The following is an 18,781-nucleotide window of genomic DNA, read 5'->3' on the forward strand; positions in this document are numbered from 1 at the left end:
TGATCCCTCTCTGGGGTGGGCGTGTCCCGGGGCTGATCCCTCTCTGGGGTGGGCGTGTCCTGCACACAAAGTCTGAGTGGCGCCGCCCCCACCCCCAAAGATACTGGCAGGCAGAGTCGCTCCTGTGGGAGCAGCCACGGTTCCCACATGAACTCCGTGCGCTCCCAGGCTCCGCAGGCAGGGGCTGGGGTGGGGGCACCCACGGGACCCGCCCCCTCCCCTTCCTTACCCAGCACCTCCTGCTTCAGCTCCGCCAGGCGCCCCGCGTGCAGCAGGTGCCAGGGCAGCTCGTGCAGCTTCCGCAGATTTGCCGCAGAGTCCGAGAACCACAGGGGCTGCGGGGCGGGCTGCGGGGGAGGGAGGGGAGGGCGGCTCACCCACGCACGCCCACTCCACAGGGGTTGCAGGGTGGGCTGCGGAGGAGGGAGGGGAGGGGGGCTCACCCACGCACGCCCACTCCACAGGGGTTGCAGGGTGGGCTGCGGGGGAGGGAGTGGAGGGGGGCTCACCTACGCACGCCCACTCCACAGGGGCTGGGGTCGGCCTGCGGGGGGAGGGGAGGCTCACCCCACACATGCTCAGTCCACACCCACTCCACACACAGAGGCCCGGTCTGGCCCCAGGCACTCCTGGACAGCACGGGGAGACACACAGGCAGAGCTGCAGCTCAAGTAGCTGATGGCAAGGGCTGGGGCACCCGAGGGGCTTGGGGAACCCACGGCGAGGCACAGGGGCACCGGGCGTTGGAGGAGAAGCAGAAGAGTCCCGGCATTCCAGGGCAGGGTCCCGCCCGGCAGGGGCACGGGCCCAGAGGGCATCACTGCCTCTTTATCTGAGAAACAGACAGAAGGTGGCCCGTCTGCTGGTTCACTCCGCAAATGCCCTCAATGGCCAGGGCTGGAGTGAGGAGCCAGGAGCTCCAGCTGGGTCTCCCACTTGATTGGCAGGGACCCAAGGACATGGGCCATCCCCTGCTGCCTCCCAGGAGCCGGAGCTGGGAATCGAACCTGTGTACTCTGATAGGAGATGCGGCTGTCTCACCTGCTATGCTAAATGCTCATTCCCAAGCTATAGGTTTGAGGGGCAGGCAGAGGACCAAGACAGAGGCCCTGGGGAGCTATGGGAGGTGTTGGAGGAGAAGCATGGGCAGGTGGACTTGGATAGGAGGCCCTGAGGCTGGGAGAGCAGAGAGGGGTCAGACCAGTCCCAGGGGGCCGGGAAGGCTATGGGCACAGAGACTGGGTCTATAGAATATGGGTCTGGGGGTTGCTGGGGAGGAGAAGGGGTGGAGTGAAGGAAGAATTAGGCTGATCCTGCATCCCAACCTCCCCTGTCCAGCACCACAGACCAAAAAACAAAGACAACTCATGCTGTAACAGAAGAAATCAAAGTGCAGATATCACACAATAGAAGATGGATGGGTGGAAAGACAGAAGATTGACAGATCATGGAGGGATGGATGGGTAGATGGACAGAGAGATACAGATGATAGGCAGATGATAGATGGATAGATGATAATTATATATGGATAGATGATGGATGGATGGATGGACAGATAGACAAATGGACGGATAGATAACAGATGGACAGAAGACAGAGATTAGACAATATATGATGCATGGATAGATGGATAGATGACAGATGGGTAGGTAGAGGTTATACACAGGTAGGTAGATTACTGACAGATGACAGATGGGTAGGTAGAGGTTATACACAGGTAGGTAGATTACTGACAGATGACAGATGGGTAGGTAGAGGTTATACACAGGTAGGTAGATTACTGACAGATGACAGATGGGTAGGTAGAGGTTATACACAGGTAGGTAGATTACTGACAGATGACAGATGGGTAGGTAGAGGTTATACACAGGTAGGTAGATTACTGACAGATGACAGATGGGTAGGTAGAGGTTATACACAGGTAGGTAGATTACTGACAGATGATAGGTGGGTAGGTAGAGGTTATACACAGGTAGGTAGATTATTGACAGATGATGGATGGGAAGATACAGAGATGACAGGTGAGATGATGGACAGAGGTAGATGCTGGATAACTAGATAACAGGTGGGTAGATGATAGACACATTGATAGATGAGATGGATAGGTGACAGGTGCATAGCTGATGGATGGATGGATGGATAGATGATTATACACAGACAGATGACAGGTTATTGATAGGGAGACGACACATAATGATATACAGATAGAGATGATGGATGATAGATGAGATGGATGATAGACAGATGATAAGTACACAGATAGATGATTGACAGATGACAGATGGATACAGAGATGATACATGATCAATAGATGGATAGCTGTGTAGCTAGGTGACAGATGATAGATGCATGGACAGATGATTGATAGATGAAATGTCGATAGATACATAGATGACTGACACATAGAGGATTGATAGATAGCTTAGTTCCTCGGTGTCTGTGGGGGACCGGTCACCCTGCGGACGCACCGCGAGCCCTGATGATGAAAAGCCTGCCTGTGTCCAGCCCGGGCGCAGCGTCCTCACCGCCCAGCGTCCTCACTCGTGGCCTCAGGGCGGGAGCGCCCACTGCGGCTGCATGGGTTCAGGATCTCACCCCGGGGTGGGAGGCGGGTCTGATACCCTTGCAGATGCTGTGTGCGCAGGTGCCGGGGGGAGGGGGTCGCACTCGCCTCACCTGCCACCCCGACCCCCAGTTACACCCAGGGGCTGAGAAGCGAGCGTGGAGAAGACAGCCCCGCGCGGTGCAGGACGGTGTGGGCAGGGGCGGCAGGTGCACAGGCGTGGAGGCCCTGAGCTTCCTCACCTGGCGGTCCAAGTTCAGGGGCCTCCCCACGAGCGGCAGGGTGATGAGTTTCTTGGTGCCCTGGCTCCAGGCGCCCGAGAAGAAGTCGGCTAGGACGCTGTGCCGCCTGGCTCCCTCTGGCCCCGACAGGTAGCGCTGGCGGATCACCTGGGCTAGTTGTCTGCAGAGAAGGAGAGTGGCCGATGCCTCCCCCTGCCCCGCCCTGGGGCTCCCGGGAGCTCGGATGGAGCCCACGGGATGCCTTGCAGGATCTCGGCACTGTTTCATCTCTCAGTTAGCTCATCTGTTCCTTAACTTACTCAACACATGAAAACACATTCATCTATTCAAGAAGTTAAAAACAGGACCAGCACTGTGGCTCAGTAGGCTAAGCCTCCACCTGCAGCGCCAGCATCCTATACAGACACTGGTTCGAGTCCCGGCTGCTCCTCTTCTGATCCAGCTCCTGGTTAATGCACCTGGGAAAGCCGCAGAGGATGGCCCGAGTGCTGGGGCCCCTGCAGCCATGTGGGAGACTTGGAAGGAGCTGCCGACTCCTGTCTCCAGCCTGGCTCAGCCCCGGCTGTTGCAGGCACGTGCCGAGTCCCAGCCAGACGCTGAGACAGGGGCTTACCTGTGGGCGATGGCCAGGAGCGTGCAGCCTTCCCCCGGCCGTCGGGCCAAGCAGTGACCCAGATCCCGCCGCAGCCGCACCCACAGCAGAGGCGGGAAACGCAGCAGCTCCTTGCTGGGCGGGGTCCACTCCTGGTACACGGCCTGCAGCACTTCATCGTCCAGGGACAGGATGTCCTTGAGCTCCGCCTCTGAGAGACCGTGCCTGGGGGGGGAGGGGCAGGGAGCACTTGGGACCACGTCTGGGTCTTGTGGTCTTGTGCATTTGAGAGAGAGAGAGAGAGAGAGACACGCAGCCACCCGCAGTGTCCTGCCCGAACGTCAGCACTTGGACAGCGCCCGGCCAGTGCCCACACCTGCTCAGGGTCCCCCGCCCCCACAGAGCCGTGAACCACCCACCTCCCCAGCTCAGGGGAGCCCAGGTTTGCTGAGCTCAGACCCGGGGTGGGGGGAGTCCTGTGAGCTCTCAACGTCTTCCCCACTGCACGGAGGACCACCGAGCCGCCAGCCCGTGATGCCCTGGGGGCGGACGGCACCCACATGGCAGGGAGAGTGAAGTGCCAGGGCGGGCCTGGGGGAGGGGGTGATGAAAGGGGAAAAACTCAGCACAGCCCCCGCCCCACGTTCTGCCCCAGGCTCTGCACGGCTGAGCGGCAGCAGGGTCGGCAGGGCACCTCCGTCCATGCCCACAGCTGCACGTCTGTGTTTGCGTTCCGGCTCTGGGTCCTGGCTCCAGCTTCCTGCTCACGCACACCCCGGCAGGCTGCAGGTGCCAGCTCAAGTCCTTGGGTCTCTGCACCCACGTGGGAGACCCCAGCTTCTAGCCTTGGCTCAACCCAGTCCCAGCTATTGTGTATTGGGGGGTGGGGCGCGGGAACAAGCAGATGAAAGATCTCTTTCTCTCTCCCTCTCTCAAATTAATAATTAAAAAAAAAATTGGCCGGCACTGTGGCTCACTAGACTAATCCTCCACCTGCGGCGCCGAACCCCGGGTTCTAGTCCCGGTTGGGGTGCCGGATTCTGTCCCGGTTGCTCCTCTTCCAGTCCAGCTCTCTGCTGTGGCCAGGGAAGGCAGTGGAGGATGGCCCAAGTGCTTGGGTCCTGCACCCCATGGGAGACCAGGAGAAGCACCTGGCTCCTGCCTTCGTATCAGCGCGGTGCGCCGGCCGCAGCGGCCATTGGGGGGTGAATCAATGGAAAAGGAAGACCTTTCTCTCTGTCTCTCTCTCTCACTGTCCACTCTGCCTGTCAAAAAAAAAAAAAAAATCAAGGGCTGGGGGGCCGGCCCTGTGGCATAGTGGGTGGAGCCACCACCAGCAATGAAGGCATCCCACATGGGCACCGGTTCAAGTCCCAGCTGCTCCACTTCCGATCCAGCTTTCTCTGCTATGGCCTGGGAAAGCAGTGGAAGACGGCCCAAGTGCTTTTTGCCCCTGCACCTGCATGGGAGACTCGGAGGAAGCTCCTGGCTCCCGGCTTCAGCCTGGCCTAGCTCCGGCCATTGCAGCCAGCTGGGGAGTGAACCAGCAGATGGAAAACCTCTCTCTGTCTGTCTCTCTCTGTAATCCTGACTTGCAGATAAAACAAATACATCATAATAAACATAAAAGTCAGAGACTGACCGTGAGCACATGATGTAGCCCAGCACATGGGCCACTAGCAGCCGCCCATGCGTCTGCTCCAGCCGGGCACAGAGCTGGTGCGTGGCTTCCTCGGGCGTGGCGGCCAGAGGGGCCGGCGTGGTGAAAGACGCCCACTGGCGGGCCTCCTCGAAGGCCAGCCTCAGGCGCCCCGGGTGCCCGCACTCGGGGAGGCTGGCCCAGAGCAGGTCCCTCTGCGGCCGGCTCAGCGTCCTGTTCGCAGTGGTCAGCAGGAGCTCCATCATCTCCCGCCCCTGGTTCCCAGAGAGGGGCTGCACCTCCCAGTAGGAGTCTGGGTCACCGAGGGTCTCCCTCAGGCTCTCCAAACGGCCCCCTGGCCCTGAACAGGCCGAGAGGACGAGATGCACCCTCGGTGGGCACCGGGCCGGCAGCCAGGGCATTCTCTGTGGCCAGCGGCCAGGGTCAAGGTCATCCACAGAATCCAGCAGGAGCACCAGCGACTCGAAGTTTCTGCAGGACACGGTGTGGAGCAGGGCGTGGAAAAACTGGACCACCCTGCAGTGGGCGGCCAGGACCTGGGCCGGGGGCGGCGGCAGCCCGTAGGCCAGGCACACCTGGAAACACAGGCTCGGGAGGAGGCCGCGGGTGTCCCGGCTCAGCGGAGACGTCCCTAGCAGTCTCAGCACGGTCACCGTCCTGGAGGGCAGCAGCCCCGGCGCGGACGAGATCCGCTCGGCCAGCCGGCACATCAGGGCGCTGCTGCCCACGCCCGGGGGCCCCCAGAGCACCAGCGGCGGGTGCGGGCGGCCGTCGTCGTCGCTGAGCCGCCGCCCGAGCTGCGCCAGGAGCTCCCGGCGCCCGCGGAAGGTGCGGGTGAGCTCGGCGCTCTGCCGCAGGTGGTGGCAAATCTCCCGGTAGAGCCAGGCCGAGCCGAGCGGGGCGGGCGCCTCCAGCTCGCGGAGGTGCCGGAGCACCTGGTGGGTGGCCCTGGCCACGAACTGCTCGCTCAGCTGCTGCAGGTAGAGGGCGTGGGCTCGGCTCTTGCGCGTGCCCAGGTCCCGGCTCCAGGGCAGGCGGTGGGATCTGAGCGCGTCGGGGTGCGCCTCGGCGACGCGACCCTTGAGGCTGCTGAGAAGGGCTTGGGCGCCGAGGTCCGGGCAGCCGTCGGGGAGCCGGTCCGCCGTCGGCACGGCGCAGTCTTCCAGCAGGTGCCGGTGCAGGTCCGCGATCTCTCGCACGAACACGGTGGCTCCCTGGGCTCCCGCCGCCGAGCGCAGAAGCCCCAGCTCCAGCTCCCACGCAGTGACTGCGGGGGGGGGGGGGGGGGAGACGCGAGGGGGGGGGGCTTGGGTCCTCAGCTTTCTGGGCACCCCCAGGCCACCTTGTGGGGGGTGGCTTGATTCCGCTCAGCTCACACCGCTTCCCAGAGGTCGCCTGGACAGAGCGGGGGCGGGAGCCTGGAATCTGCATTCTACCGGACTCCAGGGACTGCGGAGGGGACCAGTCCCAGAGAATCCTGGGTTGGGGAGGGGCAGCGCTGTGGCTGAGCCTAAACCTCCACGTAGGATACCAGCATCCCGCAGGGACGCCGGTTCGAGTCCTGGCTGCTCCACTTCCGACCCAGCTCCCTGCTGTGGCCTGGGAAAGCAGTGGAAGATGGCCCAGGTCCTTGGGCCCCTGCACCCGTGTGGGAGACCCAGATGGAGCCCCTGGCTCCTGGCTTCAGTCTTCTCCAACCCTGGCTGTTGCAGGCATTTGGGGAGTGAACCAGCACATGGAAGACCTCTCTCTTCCTCTCTCTTTCCAATAAATAAATAATGTTTTAAAGTAAAGACAGTGCTCTCAATTAGGAATGCTTCCCTCACATATTCGCTATTGCTTTTGAGATTATTTACTTGAGAGGTAGAGTCAGAGAGAGAGAGAGAGAGAGAGAGAGAGAGAGAGAGGTGTCTTCCATCTGCTGGTTCATTCCCACTTGGCCGCAATGGCCGGAGCTGCACTGATCTGAAGCCAGGAGCCTGGAGCCTCCTCTGGGTCTCCCACCGGGTGCAGGGGCCCAAGGACTTGGGCCATCCTCCGCTGCTTTCCCAGGCCACAGCAGAGAGCTGGATAGAAGTGGAGCAGCTGGGACTCGAACCGGTGCCCATGTGGGATGCTGGCACTGCAGGCGGCGGCTTTACCTGCTACGCCACAGCGCTGCCCCCTCATTCAGTATTTTAAAAGAAGATTTATTTACTTGAAAGATACAGTGAGAGAGAGAGAGAGAGAGAGAGAGAGGGATCTTCCACTGGTTCATTCCCCAAAAGGCCACAGTGGCCCGGGCTGAGTCAGGCCAAAAGCCAGGAGCCAGGAGCTCCGTCCAGGCTTTTCACATGGCTGCAGGGACCTGAGTCTGAGCCTCCATCTGCTGCTTCCCAGGTGCATCAGCAGGGAGCTGGATGGGAAGTGGAGCAGCCGGGACTTGAACTGGTGCCCCAGCATGGGACGGTCAGTGTCCCTGGCCATGGCATCACCCCTATTCAGCATTTAGAGCCCCCAGGGGGCTGGCCCCTGTCTCCCGCAGTGCAGATCCTGCAGTGAGCACAGCACAGAAATGTCCGCTGCCTGGTGGAGGGGGAGTCCTGTCCAGCTGGATAATGGAAGGACAAGCAGAGCTGTCCCGGGCACACGGGGTGGGTGGGCATTGCCGGCCGCAGAGAAACCTTTGCTTGGACATGGAGGCAGGAAAGAGCCGAGAATGAACTTGGAGGCCCAGAACCCAGGGAGATGGAGACCAATGCCTGCCTCTCTCTCTCTCTCTCTCTCTCTCTCTCTCTCTCTCTCTCCATTTATTTATTTGAAAAGTGGAATTAGAGAGAGAGAGAGAGAGAGAGAGAGAGAGGTCTTCCATCCACTAGTTTACTCCCCAGATGGCCACAATGGCTGGGGCTGGATGAGGCTGAAGCCAGGAGCTCCATCCGGGTCTCCCACGTGGGTGCGGGGGCCCCAGCACTTGGGCCACCTTCCGCTGCCTTCCCAGGTGCCTTAGCAGGGAGCTGGAAGGGAAGTGGAGCAGCCAGGGCTCGAATCAGGGCCTGTTTGCGATGCTGGTGTCACAGGCAATGGCTTAACCCCCACCAGGACGCTGGCCCCGAACTCAGGTGCTTCTGAGAATGGGGTTGGCACGGCCGTGGGCCGAAACCGGCTGCTGGATGAGACTGCCAAGCCCCGCCCCCAGCACACTTCCCAGAGCAGCAGGCCCACGCCGACCTCTCCTTGGAGGCCGCCGGTTGGAAACCTCAGCTTGCAGGAGTTATTTTCTGCACCTGCTCTGGCTCACTGCGGCTGAGCGAGCTGGGTCCTCGGAGACGGGGCCTGAGCTGAGTCACAGACAGGCGTCAGACTCCTGCCTGCTCAGCCTGGGGGCCACGATGCCCACGTCCCACAGTGGGGGCGGGGTTCCAGTCCCAGCCCCCTGCTGATGCACCCTGGGAAAGCAGTGGAGGATGGCCCAAGTCCTTGGGCCCCTGCACCCAGTGGGAGACCCAGAGGAGGCTTCAGGCTCCTGGCTTCAGATTGGCGCCGCTCCGGCCATTGCAGCCAACTGGGGAGTGAACCAACGGATGGAAGACCTCTCTCTCTCTCTCTCTCTCTCTCTCTCTCTCTCTGCCTCTCAAATAAATAAATCAATTAAAACACACACACACACACAGAACACCCGTTCCTAAGCACCACATTGGTTCCACCAGCACAGCCAGGTTGGGCTATGTACTGAAACGCAGGCTATGGCAGGGTTCTTTGGCCACATTTCTGCAATCAAGGTCAAGTTCATGTGCACCTCCCCCCTCCCAGGAGTCCCCACAGCCTCACCTGACCAGTGGTAGCGGTGCCACTGCTCCTCACTGATGCGGCCCCGCCTCCAGGCCTCCTGGGCTCCCGCGTACAGGACAGACGCCAAGGTGGCTTCCTCCGGCCCCCGGGTCTCCTCGGCGCCGGGCACCTGCAGGACGTAGGAGGCGGGGACCGCGTTCTCGTCCTTTCGGAAGTGGCGAGCTAGCAGCTCCAGCTCCCGCGGCCTGGGGGCCAGCTGGGACCGCAGGGCTTCCCACTCCTCCTCCTCCATGCACCGGGGGACGGGACGGGGGCCGTACTGGTTGCCTAGGAGGGCCTGGCACAGCCGGAGCACAGCGTCAAGTCTGGACTCAGCTCTGTGACCGCGCGGGAGGTGGCAGTGGCCAGGGACGGTGGCAGTGAGACCTGGACCTGCACGTGACCATGGCCACGGAGAGCACAGGGCGTCGGACGGCCATCACGCCCCAGACAGCCTACGACCCCCAGCGGCCGCTGATTAACAGCCGGCAAAGCTGTCAGGCCCTGTGTGCCTGTCTGATCCCGCTCCCTGCCGGTGCACCTGGGAAAGCAGAGGGAGAGGGCCCGAGTGCTGGGGCCCCTGCACCCAGACCCGGACGGAGCTCCTGGCTCCTGGCTTCAGCTTGGCCCAGCCTTGGCTGTTGCAGGCAGGCATTCGGGGAGTGAACCAGCAGATGGAAGACCCCTCTTTTTTTCTCTCTCTCTCCCTCCTCTCTAACCCCCTCCTCCTGTTGCTCTGACTTTGAAATAAATATTTTCCCCCTGATGCCCTGGTTTGCAGAATGGAGAAACTGAAGCAGTTCCCAGCAGGTGCAGCCCTGCGTATGCCAGAATTGCTGGTGGCCCAAGGGACTGGAGTCTAGAAGAGGCAGCCCCTGGGGCGCCGTCCCCAGCCCCCGAGCTGCCTAATGACTTATTTTCCGCAGACGGGGACTTATTTACCACAGGGAGGGACTTATTTACCATGGAGTGGGACTTATGTACCACAGGGGGGGCCTCCATGGACACCCCCTGCCCCCAGTGCATCTCGATTTTCACGGTCACTCCCCTGCCTCAGAGCCACGGAGGACAGCAAGGCGGTGGCTGCTTGGCCTAGAGGGGTGATGCGTGGCTTAAGAGGGAAACAGGAAGTGGGGGTCAGCCATTCTCGGGGCCCTTCTGGAAGGTTCCCCAGGGCTGGGGGCTGGGGGAGGCTGTGGGATCCTCTCCCTGCCCGGTGCCTTATGGAAGCCTGGTTGCGCTTTTCGCTGCCCTGCCACTCGGGCTGCAAAACCGAAATTCCTCCCGGAGTTCTTCCTCTGCCCTGGCTCCTTGCTTCTTTCTCTTTCACTTCCGGTTCTTTTTTCAATTTCCCTTTCTTGGAAACTCAATGAAGTGATCACCAGGTTTCTTGGGAAAATGAAGCTGAGAAGACCGGAAATCATGATGGAGGCTTAGGAGCGGGGGTGCAGAGGCTCACGAACCTCAGAGTGAAAGAGAGAGAAAAGGGAGCCTCGTGCACCTGCTGGCTCACTCCTCAGAGGGTCACAGCAGCCAGGTCTGGGCTCAGGACGAAGCCAGGAGCTCCCTCCAGGTCTCCCCTGTGGGTGCAGGGACCCCAGTCCTCGGGCCATCCTCCACTGCTTTCCCAGGTGCATTAGCAGGGAGCTGGATCGCAAGTGGAGCCACCAGGACTTGAACCTGCTGCTCACATACAAGATGCCAGCACCAGAAGTGGCGGCTTAACCCGTTGTGCCACAACGCCCACCGTCAAATTTAAATGTCCTACAAATTTTTTGAAGTATCCCCCAAAAGGAGAGCACCCTCCCCTACATCCAGCTCCACTCCTGGAGAGGGTGCAGGGGAGTCCTCCACAGAGTGAGCTGCTCGGAGCCCCGTGGGCAAAGCTGTTGCTTTTCCACCCTTTGCCTTCCTGGATCGAGGCCCTGCTCATCTCCTGTTTGACTACTCATGTCTAGATCCCTGCTAGCTCTTTGGGAAAGGCGTGGTGTGATCAATTAGCAATGTCTGCCACGGGCAGGCCGCAGGCATGGGTCTGTTAGCAGAAATACCACCCAGTTCTCTCTGCTGATCCATGTGGCTGTGGGCCGGTGGGGGTGGGGACAGGGCAGGGCCCACATCCGGGTGCTGGGAGGAGGCGTAAGAGCTGACCCAACCCTCCCAAGAGGCTCACCACAAACGCTGGGCCTGTGGATGTTTGCTGGCATCTGCCAAGCTCCTCCAAGCATAGGTCGGGGGTCAGGAGGGCCGTGGCCTCTGGTTCGCGGATGCCCCACCGCAGATCAACGGCCTGGAGGCGACAGGCAGGGTCTGGTCAGGGGACCACATGACAGGCCAGTGTCCCTCTGTTCCCACCCACACAGCATAGCTTTGTTTTGTTGCTCCAGTGTGGCATCTCCACACATCGTGCAGCCTCGAACCCAGGGCCGGGCAGGTGCCTCCGTGGGCGGGGACGTCCTCGTCCCACATCAGGGGGGTCTGGGTTTGAGCCCCGGCTCCTGTGGACCCCGGCAGGCGGCGTCATGGCTGCAGGACCTGAGGCTCTGCCACCCACGGCGGTGGGGGGAGGGATCTGGATCGGGACCACCCATCCCCTAGCTTAGGCTTGGCCCCCAAGGCTGCTCCATGTCCCATCCAGCTCTCTGCTGTGGCCTGGGAAAGCAGTAGAAGGTGGCCCGAGTCCTTGGGCCCCTGCACCTGCGCGGGAGACCCGGCTGGAGCTTCCGGCTCCTGGCTCTGTGTGTACGTCTCAAGCTAACACTCCAAAGCCCGGCATGAATTTCAAGCCTCGACGAGGAATCACAGAACCGAGCCTGGCGCCCCTCTTGGCCCAGGTGCCCCGCAGACCCCCGGCGGCGGGCAGCGCTGACGCTTACCTCAAACACCAGGCCATGTTTCTGACAGAAGATCCGCAGCTCGGGGTAGGCGCTGCGCTGCAGGAACTCCCTCTCGGCCTCCATGTCTGCAGGTGAGGGCGCGCGGTTAGCGGAGAACCCAGCGCGCGCCGGCTCAGCCAGAGGCGCCCTGCACCCCACTTCCTGAGCTATGCGGCACATACCCACGCTGAAGGAGAAATTCTTACGCAACAAAACCCAGACAGCCCGCCCGTGCAGGGTCGCCTGGTGTTAACCCTAATAGAAAAATCCCACGTCCTGGGCAGGTGGGGAAGATGCCTGAGTCCCCGGTGCTGGGGCTTGGTGGGTAAAGCCGCTGCCTGCAGTGCTGGCAGCCCATATGGGCGCCGGTTCGAGTCCCGGCTGCTCCACTTCCAATCCAGCTCTCTGCTGTGGCCTGGGAAAGCAGTGGAAGATGGCCTACATGCTTGGGCTCCTGCACCCATGTGGGAGACCCGGATGGAGCTCCAGGCTCCTGGCTTGGCCCTGGTCCAGCCCCAGCAGTTGTAGTCATTTAGGGAGAGAGCCAGTATGTGGGCAAGCTCTCTTTCTCTGCCTCCCCTTTCTTTGCCTTTTGAATAAATAAAAATAATTTTAAATGTTTAATTAAAAGTAAAATTGAATTTACATTGGAACAGAGGACACCAAAAACAGAGCTTCCAAATTATTTTACAACATGTGATCGTTAACTGTGTTCTTGAGGCTGTTTACAAATATTAACACCTTTTTTGAATTTTTTCAGATGTATTTATTTGAAAGGCAGAGGGAGAGGGAGAGAAAGAGAATCTTCCAACTGCTGGTTCATTTCCCAAAATGGCTACAACAGGCAGCGCTGGGCCAGGCCGAAGCCAGGAGCTCCATCTGGGTCTGGGTGGCAGGGGCCCAAGGACTTGGGTTGTCACCTGCTGCTTTGCCAGGCCCATTAGCCGGGAGCTGGATCGGAAGTGGAGGAGCCGGGACTCGAACCGGCGCTCTGATACGGGATGCTGGTGTGGCACGCTGCAGATTAAACAGCTGGGGCACAATGCTAGCCCCATTCTTTTGATTTTTAGTTGCTTTAGGGTTGTATTTCTTGAGAGGCAGAGAGAGAGAGAGAGCGCGCGTGCTTCCATCCACTGGTTCGCTCCCCCATTGGCTGCAACAGCCAGGGAGTTCGGGTGGGGGAAGAAGAGACGCAAGTTCAGAGTGGCTCCCTGTCCCCGGTGCCCTCATGGGTCACCAGCTGGCCTGCACTCGCATCCGGGACTCCTGGGGTCCCTGGGCACCATGCGCACTGTGGGGGGTGCTGAGCCCCCAGCCCTGCCCTGCCCCTTACCTGACAGCACGGAGCTGATGAAGATGGCCACGCCGCTGGGCGGAGGCGCTGGCAGGGGACCCGGCCGGCCCTGGAGGAGCCGTCGGCGGGTGCCGGGACTCAGCATGCCGGCGCTCACGCTGCCAGCCCGCCAGGGCCTGGGGCGGACGGATCTCAGGCGGCTGCGCTGGGTGACCAGCGGGGCGGGGCCATGTGCCAGTGGAGCACCCTTGTCACACGCCCGCTGCTCCCTGCCGCTGGCTTTAATTGAACAGCCGGAGAGGAGGGGGACAGGTGTGGGACAGTGGCTTCCCAGCCGATGCCCCGGGCGCACGCACTGGGGAACTTTCTCCCCAGCGCCATGCCCTGGTAGCTCCGTGGTCGCCATAGCGACCGTGGTTTCCCTGGGCCCTGACGCCCAGGGACCAGTCGGCATCTCCAGCATCTGGGTACCCTGGGGCCTCCGTGTAAGCTGAGCCCGGGGCCCAGGTGTGCACGGGGAGGCCGGGGGGGGGAGGGGCTGGGAGCCATGCGCAGCCCCAGCAGGGCAGGCCAGGGGCACACAGAGGGGCCAAACCCCGCCCCATATAGGGAGGCCAGTCCTCCAGGGGCCAGGTACCATGTGTTCTATTCAAACCTGGGGCTCTCAGCCCCAAAGCCATCCTGCCCCCCAACTCCATCCTCCCAGGGAACATTTTTTTTAAAGTCATATACATATAAGCTACAATTTTGTGTGCTTTTTTAAAAAAGATTTATTTATTTATTTGAAAGTCAGAGTTACACAGAGAGGAGAGGCAGAGAGAGAGAGAGAGAGAAAGTCTTCCATCCGCTGGTTCACTCCCCAGATGGCCACAATGGCCGGAGCTGCGCAGATCCAAAGCCAGGAACCAGGCACTTTCTTTGGGTCTCCTACACGGGTGCAGGGGCCCAAGGACTTGGGCCATCTTCTACTGCTTTCCCAGGCCACAGCAGGGAGCTGGATCAGAAGTGGAGTGCTGGGATTCGAACCAGTGCCCCTATGGGATGCTGGTACTGCAGGCAGCTGTTTAACCTGCGGTGCCACAGTGCTGGCCCCAAAATTGTGAATTTTTTGCATCCTGGATTTTGTCTGTATTCATTTTGATCTTTAAAAATACTACTTCCAGGCCAGCGCCGTGGTGCAGCGGTAAGCCACCGCCTGGGATGTCTGCACCCCAGGCTGGACTGTCTGGGTTTGGGTTGTGGTTCTTCCGCTCCGTTCCAGCTCCCTGCTAACGCAGACCCTGGGAGGCAGCAGTGGTGGCCAAGGACTGGGTCCGGCCGCCCACGTGGGAGACACGGGTTAAGTTCCAGGCCTCTGGATTCAGCCTGGCCCAAGCCTGGGCTCCTGCTGCAGTAGGCAGGCATATAGGTTAAAATTGATCAGATTCGTGAACTGGAAGACCACGCCTTCACCACGCCCCTGTGTGACCTCATGCCCCTACCTGATGCCTTTGCCACGCCCCTGCGTGGCCTGATTCCCCTACCTGGCCACACCTGGGTGCCCACCAGCCAATCAAGTTAATTAACCACTCCCCTGGGGAAGTGGGTTAAAAGCCTAGGGCACAGTGTGCCTGGCCTGCTCTTCTTCCCTGGCCTCTTGCTAGGAAGGGGCTTGCTGTAGCCCTGCACCTCCAGGGTGCATGGCCTTCTAGATGCTCATCCATGTGGCTGGTTCCTGGTGCTCGGTATGAACCCCTATTTACCTCTCTCTCTCTTAAACAAAGCTCTCACTCTCCTATGCATCTTTCTCACTAAATAAAAGCTTAAAACATAACATGCTGCCTCGTTTATCTGTGCCGGTATTTAGAATTCTTCTCTAATACTAGGCAGGAACCCTCTCGGGCTTATTACTATTGGGGATTTGGTAATAAGCCTGTGGTGAAATCGTAAGGCACCCCAAATTCCGGTAGCACACGTGGCACCCCGGATAGCATTTCTAGGGAACTTTAAGGGGCCACATTTCAGGGTAAATTTTAGGGGGTCCTCTCCGATTTCACTGCTAACATCTTGGGAATGGGCTAGTGCTAGAAAAATCTCTCTCTTTCTAACTCTGATTTTCAAATACATAAATAAATCTTTTTATAAAAAATATTTTTGAAAAGCAGAGAGAGATCGTCCATCTGCTGGTTCACTCCCCTGATGGTTGCAACGGCCATTGCTGATTCAGGCTGAAGCCAGGAGCTCCATCCGGGTCTCCCACGTGAGTGCAGGGAGCTGGACCGGAAGTGGAGCAGCCAGGCCTCTGCTCCCGACTCCAGCTTCCTGCCAGGGGAGACGCCGGGAGGCAGCAGGTGACAGCTCCAGTAATCCGGCTCCTGCCCCCACCACCCCCGATGCGGGAGACCTGGATGGAGCTCCTGGCTCCTAGCTTTGGCCCGGCCCAGCCCTGATCATTACATTTGAGGACTGAACTAGTCATGGGAGCCTTCTCCCAATCTGTCCCTCTCTGCCTTTCAAATTAAAAATAATAATAATGATAAAGAGAGAGTCACCCAGCCCGGAGGTCGTGCAAGTCTGTTTCCAGCCCTGGGCAGGTCTGTTGCAATGACTCAGCTCCCGGATGTAGCACCAGGACAATTACAGACAATTACGGGAACAAATGGCGTGTGGCTGTGTGCCAATAAACCTTTATTTACAAACACAGCTCAGGGGCCACAGCCGACCTGCCCTTGACCTCCTCCTCCTCCTCCTTTCTTCCCTTGGGGAGTGGTCTGTCTGCCCCGGTCTCGGGGCCAGTGAGTGGCCAGGCCAGGTCTCACCAGCACCTGTGGTCGCCCTCACCGGCCCCTGGGGGTCCCTGCACTGGCTGAGCCGGGCCTCTTCCCAGAGACCTCCAGGCAGGTCCCAGGAAGCCGGGTTCTCTCCGCCCACGTCCCAGGTGGCTGCTGGCTGGGGGCCCGGGAACTTAATTTACCTAAAGCCTGCTCTGTGCCAGGGACCACGCGCTTCTTAGGATTGAACTCTGCTTGCTACTATTTTATGGTTATTATTTGAGAGGCGGTTTTTTGTGATGTTTTAATTACCAGGTGATCTGAGCACAAGTAGTTTTTAATTACTAAATACTTCCAGCAGAAGCCAGGAGCTTCTTCTGGGTCTCCCACGTGGGCACAGGGGCCTAAACAATGGTCCATCTTCTGCTTTCCCAGGCGCGTTAGCTGAGAGCTGGGTCAGAAGTGGAGCAGCCGGGACTCGAACCGGCGCCCACGAACCTCCAATTTTATAGCCAGCCTAAGGGATGTCCCTGTAAGGTCTCCGGGAGTGCGGTCACTCAGAGATCTTGTTGGCAAGCACCTCTGGAGGAAGCACCCCCATGAGCTAAGCACCCACAGGGTTCAAGACCAAGGGAGCAGCCCCGCCCCTTGGGTCGGCATTGGCCGGGCGTCTTTTTCCATCAGGAGGCCCAAGATAATCCGCAGCGCCCAAACGGAGAGCGGAGGTCACCGCCAAGATGGAGCACGGAGCAGACCTAGACAGGAGCCGGCAACGTAGCCGAAGAACTCGGCCGAACCGCTAACCACACAGGTGCACCCTGCCAAACCGCTGTTCCTTTTCTGCCTTCGGCTCCTGGCTGGTGTGGAACACCCCATTTGGGGGCGTGGGGCAGGGCTGCTGGGAAGGCTCGGAGTGCCCCCCACTTCTGCAGAGGGCGCTGGATTTCCGCCCAATCGCCTGCCAGAGATAAGGTCCCCTCACCTCCAGCTCACGGGGTCGGGGGGGGAAGGCCCACCATGGAGGCCGGCTCCGAGCTCACTCCATCCCCTCGCCCCCATCCCAGGTCAGGTCCCCGTCCCCGCGCGCGTGGGGTACCTGCGAGGGGCGGCGCTCGAGGGCCGCGGGGCTCCGACCCCGGGTCTGCTCCCCTGCGCCTCGGCGCGCCGGCGTTCCGGTTGCCATGGACGCAGGGCGGCCCGCGGGCCCTGCCCACCTGGCAGCCAATCAACAGTGCATGGATGGGCGTGGCTGCGGTGGCCGGGGGCGGGGCCTGCCCGGGGGCGGGGCTACTAGGGGCGGGGCGTTCTGCCGTGATTTGCGCTTAGGAATTTCTTGCTCTGAACTTGAAAGCACCGCCTCTGACCCTCACCTGTTGTACCGAGGAGGGAGGCTCTAGGCTCTTCCCTCTCTCGTTGCACTTTGTAACGCTCAGAATCCGGCGTAGGCGTCGCGAGCCCCAACTCCGAGCGGCGGGGCTGCACGCCCGGGTCCCACAGCGCGAGTGGGAGCAGCACAGGTTAGAACCCCCGACTGCCTGACTCCAAAGTCTGGGCTCCTGCAGACTCCCCGCGCTGATGCGAAAGACCCCAGCCCAGCCCTGCACGGAGCTGGGGCGCAGGCGGGGCTGCCTGAGGGGGACAGGAGCCGGTTGTTGGGGTTTGCCAGGCAGCGAAGCCAGAGAGGGGCTGCCTGGGAGAGGGCCCAGCAGGTACAAAGACACAGAGGGCTGGGAGCGCGGGGCGAGCCCAGAGAAGGGATGGGGGCAGGCCGGCACCCCGGGGACACAGCCCCAGAGGGCGGGCAGGCACGGGGACCCCGGGTACCGCCGCCTGCAGCAGGGGAGGAGCCCCCTCAGCTGTCAGGGCGCTGCTCCAGCGTGGGGGTCACGGACACAGACCCTCTGCCGCATGCAGTCACCGAGCACACGGAGAACTGAAGCGGAGTTGCAGGGCAGCTCCAAGTCCACAGACAGCAGCGCTCGCCTGGGGCTGAGACGCCGGGAGGGGCAGGGGGAGCTCACACGCTGGATTTCCCAGGCCGACACAGAACTCTGCTGGCACACTAAGAACTGCTACAAATAAACCTGGTTTTTGCCACTCTGTCCGCTGTCAATTCTTATTTTTCTTTTGAAGATTTCTTTGAGAGGCAGTTCAGAGAGGAGAGAGCGAGAAGAGAGAGAGAGAGATAGGTAGGTCTTCCATCCACTGTTTCACTCCCCAAATGGCCGCGATGGCCGGAGCTGGGCTGATCCAAAGCCAGGAGCCAGGAGCTCCATCCGGGTCTCTCACATGGGGGAAGGGGCCCAAGCACTTGGGCCATCTTCTACTGCTTTCCCAGGCCACAGCAGAGAGCTGGCTCAGAAGTGGAGCAGCCAGGACTAGAACTGGCGCCCATATGGGATGCCAGCACTGCAGGCCAGGGCGTTAACCCGCCAGACCCTGTAACTCTTTCAAATAAATAAAATAATTCTTTTTTTTTTTAGAAGCAGAGGGAAGAACAGGAAAACACGAGTGAAACCGCTGCCTTGGAAGGCACTTCCACGGGAGACGAGCTCAGATGCAAGCCGCCCCCACGCCACGCCGGATGCGGGGCTCCTGGAGTCAACACAGGGCGTGGCAGCGGGCACACGGCACGGTTCAGACGCCGACCGAGGAGCGCCGGGTTCCGTTCCCGGCTCTGGCTCCCGACTCGGGCCTTCTGCTCACGGAGACCACGGGCGGCAGCGGTGATGTCTCAGGTAGCTGGGTCCCCGACACCCACGTGGGAGACCTGGAACGCACTCTCGGTTTCAACATCCGGGCCCAGTCAGCCATCGTGGGCCTTTGGGGAGCGACCCAGGGGACAGGCGCCAGTGTTCTCTGCCTCTCGGGTGATAAATTCGGGTGCATTTTCCAAGGATCTTACGAACACTGCTCCTAGTTCGGGTTTCCTATGCGGGAGGAGGATGCAGAGTGGAGGGCAGCAGCGGGGTGGGGGTGGGGGTGGGGGTGGGC

General features: G+C 60.5%; 1 protein-coding gene across 1 annotated transcript in view; it reads right to left on the minus strand.

The window, feature by feature from the left end:
* NWD1 (NACHT and WD repeat domain containing 1) overlaps positions 1-16,975 on the minus strand; it is a 33,526-nt gene extending 16,551 nt beyond the window's left edge. Inside the window, exons 1-8 of the mRNA XM_070058933.2 lie at positions 16,884-16,975; positions 11,744-11,829; positions 11,041-11,157; positions 8,868-9,165; positions 5,040-6,324; positions 3,419-3,622; positions 2,806-2,965; positions 230-347 (exon numbers count right to left, since the gene is read on the minus strand). Coding sequence (XP_069915034.2) covers positions 230-347; positions 2,806-2,965; positions 3,419-3,622; positions 5,040-6,324; positions 8,868-9,165; positions 11,041-11,157; positions 11,744-11,827 — 2,266 coding nt within the window. The 5' untranslated portion in view covers positions 11,828-11,829; positions 16,884-16,975. The remainder of the gene's footprint in view (positions 1-229; positions 348-2,805; positions 2,966-3,418; positions 3,623-5,039; positions 6,325-8,867; positions 9,166-11,040; positions 11,158-11,743; positions 11,830-16,883) is intronic.
* Between the last annotated feature and the right edge of the window lie 1,806 nt (positions 16,976-18,781).

Source organism: Oryctolagus cuniculus, chromosome 16, assembly GCF_051225735.1.
Source record: "Oryctolagus cuniculus isolate XC-2025 breed Fujian yellow rabbit chromosome 16, ASM5122573v1, whole genome shotgun sequence".
NCBI lineage: Eukaryota > Metazoa > Chordata > Mammalia > Lagomorpha > Leporidae > Oryctolagus > Oryctolagus cuniculus.